Raw genomic sequence first — 11622 nt, forward strand, 5'->3', positions numbered from 1 at the left:
ATCAAAATTGGTGTCTTTACAGAAATTTTAGTTAGACTATCTCTGAAAATTTATGGAATATATTAATAACTTAAATAATAAATAAACTATTGGATTTAGGTATAGCATATGGTTTATCCATTTTATTTGCAATTACATGTAGGATTCCAAAACCCAAAAATATACAGGGTTTTCCATTGAAAATAACAAAGTTGATATCACTTCCGGGAAAACCGGAAATGGAATTTTGTTCAAAATAAATTAATAAGGTAGATCAAGTTAAGTTATAATTGCTATACAAGTTTCAAATCAATAAAAAAATATCCCCCATAAACTTCTAATAAATAAGTTAGTTGATTTTTGGGAAAACATTAATACAACATTTAGTTGATTTAGGTATAGTATATGGTATAGTTATTTTATTCGCAATTACATGTAGAATCCGAAAATCTAAAAATATACAAAGTATTCCATTGAAAATAACAAAGTAATTAATCTTTCAAGTTGCACAAAATTAAACCGAAATAACGAACACCCTGTATATAATTTGGAGGTACTAATAATGGTTCTTTATAAGATGATCCTTGATTAACGTGTATGCCAAAAATTTACTTTTCAGCATCAAAATTGGTGTCTTTACAGAAATTTTAGTTAGACTATCTCTGAAAATTTTTGGAATATATTAATAACTTAAATAATAAATAAACTATTGGATTTAGGTATAGCACATGGTTTATCCATTTTATTTGCAATTACATGTAGGATTCCAAAATCCAAAGATATACAGGGTTTTCCATTGAAAATATCAAAGTTGATATCATTTCCGGGAAAACAGGAAATGGAATTTTGTTCAAAATAAATTAGTAAGGTAGATCAAGTTAAGTTATAATTGCTATACAAGTTTCAAATCAATAAAAAAATATCCCCCATAAACTTCTAATAAATAAGTTAGTTGATTTTTGGGAAAACATTAATACAACATTTAGTTGATTTAGGTATAGTATATGGTATAGTTATTTTATTCGCAATTACATGTAGAATCCGAAAATCTAAAAATATACAAAGTATTCCATTGAAAATAACAAACTAATTAATCTTTCAAGTTGCACAAAATTAAACCGAAATAACGAACACCCTGTATATAATTTGGAGGTACTAATAATGGTTCTTTATAAGATGATCCTTGATTAACGTGTATGCCAAAAATTTACTTTTCGGCATCAAAATTGGTGTCTTTACAGAAATTTTAGTTAGACTATCTCTGAAAATTTATGGAATATATTAATAACTTAAATAATAAATAAACTATTGGATTTAGGTATAGCACATGGTTTATCCATTTTATTTGCAATTACATGTAGGATTCCAAAACCCAAAAATATACAGGGTTTTCCATTGAAAATAACAAAGTTGATATCACTTCCGGGAAAACCGGAAATGGAATTTTGTTCAAAATAAATTAATAAGGTAGATCAAGTTAAGTTATAATTGATATACAAGTTTCAAATCAATAAAAAAATATCCCCTATAAACTTCTAATAAATAAGTTAGTTGATTTTTGGGAAAACATTAATACAACATTTAGTTGATTTAGGTATAGTATATGGTATAGTTATTTTATTCGCAATTACATGTAGAATCCGAAAATCTAAAAATATACAAAGTATTCCATTGAAAATAACAAAGTAATTAATCTTTCAAGTTGCACAAAATTAAACCGAAATAACGAACAGCCTGTATAAAATTTGAAGGTACTAATAATGACTCTTTATAAGATGATCCTTGGTTAACGTGTATGCCAAAAATTTACTTTTTTACTTTACTTACTATACAAAGTATTCCATTGAAAATAACAAAGTAATTAATCTTCCAAGTTGCACAAAATTAAACCGAAATAACGAACACCCTGTATAAAATTTGAAGGTACTAATAATGGCTATTTATAAGATGATCCTCGGTTAACGTGTAAGCCAAAAATTTACTTTTCAGCTTCAAAATTGGTGTCTATATAGACATTTTAGTTAGACCATTTGTCAAAATTTTTGTAATAAGAGAAAATAATTTTTCCCAATTAAGCGAGTTTGATGGATACAGAATAGTGAGCCTGGATGAAACAAAATTTTCGTACTGTGAGTACTGTAATACGATGTTGACAGCCATGGAGTGAAAAGGGCAGAAGATGTAGAGAAGAGAGCTACCATAGATCCATGATGAGTTCAACGCGGATGATTTTTTTGCCAATGAAAGTAGGCCAGTTGGTATTCGACCTGTTTACCTCCGTATAAAGTTTTTCAGCCTACGGATTTATCGTCCTTTTATGGACATACTTCTACCAGTAGACCATAGGCGCCAACGTAGTGACCGGAGTATGAAACGTCAAAGTGGGATAAGGAATAAAATGACATTGTGTTTAGTGATGAATCACGTTTTTACTTAAGCATGCACGATGTCACGTCTTAGTAAGACAACGACGTGAAGAAAGAGGTGATTCTCACTTTGTCATGAAGAGTCATATTCATAACACTATGGGTTCAATGATTTGGAGTACTATTGCTTATGGTAGCAGGACTCCATCAGTTTTCATTAGTGGCAATATGACGTCCCATCGATGAATGGATTACATTCTGGAGTCTTATTTTCTTTCCTACATAAGAAAAGGCCTAGGACTAATTTTTCAGCAAGATAATGCCCATCCACATATTGTTCTGGAATACAGTAAACTTCCTGGAAGCCTCCCATGTGAATTTACTGTCTTGACCACCCAAATCTTCAGACCTTTCTCCAATCGAAAATGTGTGGGACATGAAGGGGCGACGCTTAAAGAATTTACAGAGCCCTCCACCGACTCTTAATCAACTAAGTCATCAGATTCAGTTCATCTAGGATGAAATATCACAAAAAAAAGTCGATAATCCCATAAGATTGATGCCACCACGAGTCAGCGAGTGTCTTAATCAAAGAGGGGGTTCGACCCATTATCATCTTCTGACAATTACTCCTCAGAAGCTAATTGTAGCAATTCAAGATGAATGAGCCAGAGCATTTCGCAAGAAGACATCAATAATTTAAATTTTTCAATGCTATGTGGAATTAATTCACTGCTTCAGAACAGAGGAAGACTACAGAGTACTAGAATATCTATGTGTCACTTTATATTTACAAATTTCAATAAACTACTTATATGGTTCAAATCAGCATATATGCTAAAAACCTTTCCATTCAAGAAAACCAACTTTCCCAGTTTTGAACAAATTTCTCTGCCTCTGCCTAAAACATAAGGATACAGTTTTAAGGTAAATCTATAAATATTCATTGAATAAGAAAAAAATTAATGACATTAGGAAAATAATTAAATATTAGAAAATTTTAACCAGTTAATTTAATTTCTAAATTTTCCTTTAGTTGATATAATGTATTCGATGGTGAAATGAAAAAACGAGAAATATATATATATATATATATATATATATGTATATATATATATATATATATACCTCAAAAATTAATGAGTGTAATTTAAGATTTCTATGTACAGTCTGCAATATATACACTTTTTTTTAATTTATTTTAATAATAATAATCAAAAAATTAACTGAACAGTTATTTTCAACAAACTATTATAAAATACACTTGAAATATGTCTCAATTAATGCTTGGATATTTATTTATGTTACGATAAACAAAATTAAGTTTTCCATGAAATGTAATACGTGGAAAGAACACACATTTATGTTTCTTGAAATAGATTACTCAATTATGAAACGTTTAAAATATTATTAATTGAACTATTTTTGACACAAAATCAGTTCAAAGGTAGACATTATAAAATATATCAAACATATTAATTGTGACCGGAAAACATGGTATTCGTTAGTAATTTTATTTATTTATTAAAAAATTACTAATTGAAAACACCAAATGTAGTAAAAACTGTCTAAAGTCCTCTTAGATACTAAAACTATTACATTAAATCACCTTGAAAAAACTAGAGGTTTAAAATTTCTTGGAGTACAAATTTGTAATTTAATTTAATTATTGAAAAATTACTTCTAGAAAATCTAATCAAAAGTCTCAAAGGCAACAAAAATTGTCAAATATTCTTTTAAATTTTTAATTTAATTATATTAATATTCTTTGTTTGAAATTATACCTTTATATTATATAAATATTGATAATATCAATTGTACCTAAAAAACAAAAAATAAATAAAATTTCTCAGCGATCAAATTCGCTTTCTTGAAAATCTAACCAAAAACCTCGGTGATCAGATTTGTAATTTAATGTAATTATTTAAAAGTTACTGCTTGAAAATACAATCAAAAACTTCAAAAATTAGAATTACTGCCAAAAGTCCTCTTAGATACTAAAATTATTAAATTAACTCTTCTTAATAAAACAAGAGGTTTAAAATTTCTTGGTGATCAGATTTGTAATTTAATTATTTAAAAATTATTTCTTGAAAAACTTTCCAAAAACCTTCAAAAATTAGAATTACTTCCAACAATCCTCTTAGATACTAAAATTATTAAATAAACTCTGTTTATAAAATAAGAGGTTTAAAATTTCTTGGTGATCAGATTTGTAATTTAATTTAATTATTTAAAAATTACTTCTTGAAAATCTAACCAAAATTCTCAAAAGCAGCAAAAATTGTCAAATATTCTTTTAGATTTAAATGCAATTAAAATAATTTCTTTGTTTAAAATTATACATTTATAAATACTGACAATATTAATTGCACTTAAAAACAAGAAAGATTAAAATTCCTCGGTGATCAGATTTGTAATTTAATGTAATTATTTAAAAGTTACTGCTTGAAAATACAATCAAAAACTTCAAAAATTAGAATTACTGTCAAAAGTCCTCTTAGATACAAAAATTATTAAATTAACTCTGTTTATAAAATAAGAGGTTTAAAATTTCTTGATGATTAGATTTGTAATTTAATTATTTAAAAATTATTTCTTGAAAATCTTTCCAAAAACCTTCAAAAATTAGAATTACTGTGAAAAGTCCCCTTAGATATTAAAATTATTAAATTAACTCTGCTTAATAAATAAGAGGTTTAAAATTTCTTGGTGATCAGATTCGTAATTTAATTTAATTATTTAAAAATTACTTCTTGAAAATCTAACCAAAATTCTCAAAAGCAGCAAAAATTGTCAAATATTCTTTTAGATTTAAATACAATTAAATTAATTTCTTTGTTTAAAATTATACATTTATAAATATTGACAATATTAATTGCACCTAAAAACAAGAAAGATTAAAATTCCTCGGTGATCAGATTTGTAATTTAATGTAATTATTTAAAAGTTACTGCTTGAAAATACAATCAAAAACTTCAAAAATTAGAATTACTGTCAAAAGTTCTCTTAGATACAAAAATTATTAAATTAACTCTGTTTATAAAATAAGAGGTTTAAAATTTCTTGATGATTAGATTTGTAATTTAATTATTTAAAAATTATTTCTTGAAAATCTTTCCAAAAACCTTCAAAAATTAGAATTACTGTGAAAAGTCCTCTTAGATATTAAAATTATTAAATTAACTCTGCTTAATAAATAAGAGGTTTAAAATTTCTTGGTGATCAGATTTGTAATTTAATTTAATTATTTAAAAATTACTTCTTGAAAATCTAACCAAAATTCTCAAAAGCAGCAAAAATTGTCAAATATTCTTTTAGATTTAAATACAATTAAATTAATTTCTTTGTTTAAAATTATACATTTATAAATATTGACAATATTAATTGCACCTAAAAACAAGAAAGATTAAAATTCCTCGGTGATCAGATTTGTAATTTAATGTAATTATTTAAAAGTTACTGCTTGAAAATACAATCAAAAACTTCAAAAATTAGAATTACTGTCAAAAGTCCTCTTAGATACAAAAATTGTTAAATTAACTCTGCTTAATAAACAAGAGGTTTAAAATTTCTTGGTGATCAGATTTGTAATTTAATTTAATTATTTAAAAATTACTTCTTGAAAATCTAACTAAAAACCATCAAAAATTAGAATTACTGCCAAAAGTCCTCTTAGATACATAAACTATTAAATTAACTCTGCTTAAAAAAACAAGAGGTTTAAAATTTCTGGGTGATTAGATTTAATTTAATTTAATTATTTAAAAAATACTTCAGTAGCAAAAATTGTCAAATTTTCTTTTAGTCTTAAAAATAATTGAATTAAATTTCTTTGTTTAAAATTATACATTTATATTACTAAATATGGACAATATTAAGTAAAAAACAAGAAGGTTTAGTGTTTCTTCGCGATGAAATTTGTAAAATATTTGAATTATTACAAAATTATTTCTAGAAAATCAAGTCAACAACCTCAAAAGAAGCAAAAACTGTCAAAAATCCTTTAATAAACTGTCCAAGACCTACTTTAGGTACAACAATATTAATATTTAATTTCTTTGTATAAAATAAAAATATAGTAATAGCATTAATTTATCTGGAAAAAAGAAAATCAAAATAATTGAATTATTTAAAATCTAACTAAAAAGTCAAAAATGACAAAAAACTGTCAAAATTGAAGCAAATCACCATAACTCAAAATTCCCATTGTACAAAATGTCGAAATTCATTTGTTCCGTTTTTATTTTTATTTCAATGGCAATTTGATCTGTTAAAATAAAAACCAAAGTAAAAAAATTCAAAAACCACCCAACAAATAACAATAAGTCGGTGTTATTAACGCGACGAAAACCCGAACGTCGGGAACAAAAACAGCAACAACAATCACAACAAACTAGTAAAATATCAACCTGACGCGTCGAAAAAATCGCGGCGGGCGATCAATAGCACCACCGATCGATATTTTTGCCCCCCATTCCGCCGATAACCCGTACCAAATGGACGCGGTGCCGTCATCGGGGACCCCCTGAACCAGACCGTGGGGCGACAGCACGGCCGCGACGTGAGCGAGAGGCCGAAACGGCCCCCGAAAAACTGTCGCCATTTTGTGTGTTGCACCTGTACAAGAACGATATACCTGCACCGTTCGCACGCGTTATGTTTTCCGGACCGCTTCCCCGTATTTCGTGGGCAAGTAGGCCGTGGATTTCGGTCCGTGACAAATGGGCGTCGGAGGCGCCCAGAACTCACCAGGCAAGTCGTCGTATCCATCGTCGATGGCTCGTGCGTATCCGATCAGCAGGGCACAACAAACCAGCCACTTAATCATTGTTCCTGGTTGGGATGGTCGGGATGCGCGTCGCGTTTTTTTACTTGGCGTTTCAGCGTTTTTACTTGCGATTTGTATGCGGTTTGTTTGGGGACAATATCTGGATTAAAACATAATGCGGACGTAGGTGCGTACGCCTCGGCGGTTTTTGGAAAACTGAGCGACGGTCCGTGGTTAGTTCAGGGCGGCGCCGCGCGCCAGGGACGGACTCGGGTACGGTTTCGATGGAAGTCTGGAATAAAGCCCTTATTTCCACATATTTTTCAATAAAATCTCAAAAATTTTGTTTTTCTTGGCGTTAATGTTTGGAAATCACTTGTTTCGTTGTGACAGTAGGCTCTGGATGATTGTTGGCCGGATAATGAAATGTCAAATTTTTTGCACTTTGACAGTTTTAAATTCGAAATGTTTTTTTTTTGACAATAATTTATTAAGTCGGCACTGTATATATGCGAAATTGGTTCCTAAATACGCACTGTATATTACACCTATACAGTGCGTACTTGGTTGCATATACCGCATCGCAACATTTTAAAATTTATTTTATATTATTATTTACTTACTTAATTATAAAATTTCCCTTAAATATTGAAAATAAGAGAAATAGTACAGATTACTTATTGATAACAGTGACAGCTACACAGATGAGGCAAGTGAGACAGTGCCTCACCTATGAAAATAAATTATTGATATAACATTAATATAAAAAAATACATTTCTTATGTTTCTATTCTTTAAAATAAATTATTACATGATATTTAAACAGAGATAGAAGGGTAATATGTTGTAAAAAGTACATTTATCAAGCTATAACAATATTACATTAAATTTCAATGAATCAATTCGTTTCGTAAGTAAATCTTGGTAGCTTTAAGGTAGATCTATTGTTTCAATGATAGGAAGGTGAGGCGTGCCTCTAGCCAATGATATAACTCCAAATTTTTTATTATGTTATGGTATTAATCAGTAATAACACAAGTATAAGAAATACCGTTGACGTAGTGGTTTTTTAATTAAATAAATGTGTATTTCTTCTTTAAATTACTTTAACAAAATGTTTGTTGCTAAAGAATTAAATTCCTATTTGAATACTTTAACAAATTCGGGACAAAAAACAGCAAACTAAACTAAATTTAATTGGCTAAGGGAAAGCACAGTAATGAATAAATTATTTTCTTGGCCATGTCTTTTATATTCAAAGGGTAGTGAAGAAGTCTGGTATAAAAGGGGCTTTTATAATTTAAAAAATCTGTCTTGCAGGCTAAATTTACATAACAAAAGCACTGATCATTTGAATTGTATGTTGTTAATTAGTGCTAAATAAAAATAAAATATTGTATAATTTGCCTAAACTGAAACCTCAAAAGATGCTGATTGATAATTAGGAAATTCACACCTTTAATTAAATGGAATCAAAATATTAACAATATAAACAATTTACACTAAAATATTAATATTTTGTTCGGTATAACAAAGTACCAATAAAATATTTATTATACTAACTGGACAAAATTTTAATAATATTCTTCTTTGAAATATGTCATACAATGTTTTTAATGTTATAATATTGGACAAAATTTTAATAATGTTCTTCTTTGAAATATGTTATGAAATGTTTTAATGTTAGATTTGTGCTAAAGACAGTCTCCGTCATACATGATGTCTCTCTTAAAATTCAAAAGGATCAAAAGCTTTCCAATCGGTATATTTATTTATGTAAAAATAATATTTACCTTTATAGTTCCTTTAAGTCATAAATAAGTACCAAAGTTACATACAATACGAAAAAAACTTTGATCCATCTGAATCCTGAAAGAGACAACATGAACAATAATGACAGAAAGTCTCCCCATATTGGACAGACTTCTGTCTCAGTCACGCATAATGTCTCTTTCTAAATTCAGACGGGTCAAACGCTTTTCCTACTGTATATAATGACCGTCTAAAATTTGAATTCAAATGTACTCATCACCGTAAATACTCTACAACATTTTTTGAATTATTACAAACTAATTAATAAATAAAAATGGTACAATGTAAGTAATAAAAAGTTAATTTGTTCCTTATTTTTGTTCAAGATTAAATTTTACAAATGCAACCCACCTATATACAAAATTTTATTAATTATTATATTTAAATTTTTAGAATTATTGATTTTCGAAATTTCAAAAATATTTTATTTTATTATTAACATGTTCAAATAAGTATTTTATATTTTAATATTGTTCAAACGCACGCAATCAACTGTTATTAGGTTTTTTTTTTGTTATAATGACGATTCCTTAAAGAATTTCGAATAACAAATTATATAAAATGTATACTAATTTAAATATATTTCTTTCTTCTATATTCTTTTCAACATTGTAAAATAAATATTACATTATTATAATAGTAATGACATAATTATATAAGCAAATACAAAGTAAATTTATTAATTGTTTTGTTAATGTTAATATGAATAAATTTTGTTGTTTATGTTGACTGGTTTTATTACAGCAATAGGTATTAAATAAATTGCTCATTGTATACGTGCAAACTGAGTTGCATAATCCACACCGCACACATTTAAAATTCTTTTTTTATATGTATATTTTCAAAATTGTTTTTAATTAAAACGGACAACTTATTAATTAATATTGGTCGTTTATTATTAAAATTAATTAAAATGTATAAAATTAACTGAAAATTTGAAGTTAACAAACATACATTAATTTATTTTTTATTTTAGTTGTTTATTATTAACAAATAATAAAAACAAATTAATATTAATTTTAATTTAAATATTATATAATTATTTATATCTTAAATCAATTTATTCTTATTCTATTAATTTTATGTAGTTATTTGTAATTAAAATAGTAATTTTATTTAGTTTACATTATAAATTATAAGTTGTTCAAATATTCTTTAATTACTTTAAAATTGATTTAAATATTAAAATATATTCTCATTAAATTATCATTATGTTACCATGTATACCATGTTAAAAAAAAGAAATAATAATAATAATTATTATTAATAAATATTAATAAAAAGAAATTAATAATAATTTTAATTTAAATATTATTTATATCTTAAATCAACTTACTCTTATTCTATTAATTTTATATAGGTATTTATAAATAAAATATTAATTTTATTTAGTTTAAATTATAAATTATTAAAATATTCTCTAATAACTTTAAAATTGATTTAAATTAAAGTATACTCTCATCAAATTATTATTATGGACATACCATGTTAAAAAAAGAAATAATAATAATTATTAATAAATAATAATAAAAACAGATTAATAATTTTAATTTAAATATTATATAATTATTTATATCTTAAATTAACTTATTTTTATTCAATTAATTTTATGTAGTTATTTATAATTATGATATTAATTTTATTTAGTTTAAATTAAAAATTTAAGTTGTTATATTATTCTCTCATTACTTTAAAATTGATTTAATTATTAAAATATATGCTCATAAAATGTTAAAAAAAATAATAATTTGTTTAATATTTATATTAATTGTATTATAGGATGGTGACACTTAACTCTTGTTGGTCAACAAATGTGCTAAGAAATGTATGCCATATTCATAGATCATTATAATATAAGTAATTAAATCATTTCCTCATATTAATTATACATTGTTAATTGACATACCACTCAGTCAAATGATTCATTATTAATATTAATATCAAGTGTTAGTTTTTTTAATCAAATTATATTTAATTTATTTATATATCTCAAGATTTGCTTCTTTCTTAATTTAATTATTGGCAATTATTTTAACTTTAAAATGATTTATTTATTTATTTATTCAACTTCAAAATTAATAAATAATTTGTCAGTTAAGTGTTAATGATAGTGAGAATAAATAAATTTTTAGAAATTGGTTATTATTATTACTTACTAAATATTTTTTAAGGCCTAATTGTAAATAAATTACAATTTCATAATGTATTTATGGATGTAAATTATGAATCATAATGCATAATTAGAACTCTATGACTAAAACTGTTTATGATATAATTTTAAGAGAAACAGTTAATTAATAAACAGGCTAGTGACAAGGCATGTTTTATTTATGGCTATAAAGGTCTTAATAATTAGCTATTTCAATTTATATTTTATATTAATTGTATCATAAAATAAAATATATTGCCAATTATTTTTGGGTAGAATTATTTATTTAAACTTTATGTACTATTCGATCAAAATAATTTAATCTAAATACATTTCATGATTAAAAATCCTTTGTTTATGAAATTGATTTAGTGGTAAATGATTTTATAAATTTTTAACATTGTTCTGAGTTGTTTAATTCAAATTAACAACCAATTATTATATTATCTGTTTAAACAGACAGGGTAAGTTGAATTATTCAAGCTCTTAGTCATAATTAAATTAGTGACTTACAATTAAACAAATGAATAAATAAAACAAGTAAA

At 25.6% G+C, this 11622-nt stretch overlaps 1 protein-coding gene across 1 annotated transcript in view; it reads right to left on the reverse strand.

The window, feature by feature from the left end:
• The window catches only part of LOC109605639 (calsyntenin-1), an 81468-nt gene extending 74160 nt beyond the window's left edge, over nt 1-7308 (reverse strand). Inside the window, exon 1 of the mRNA XM_049968346.1 lies at nt 7098-7308. Coding sequence (XP_049824303.1) covers nt 7098-7176 — 79 coding nt within the window. The 5' untranslated portion in view covers nt 7177-7308. The remainder of the gene's footprint in view (nt 1-7097) is intronic.
• Nucleotides 7309-11622: the final 4314 nt, after the last annotated feature.

Source organism: Aethina tumida, chromosome 6 (genome assembly GCF_024364675.1).
Source record: "Aethina tumida isolate Nest 87 chromosome 6, icAetTumi1.1, whole genome shotgun sequence".
NCBI lineage: Eukaryota > Metazoa > Arthropoda > Insecta > Coleoptera > Nitidulidae > Aethina > Aethina tumida.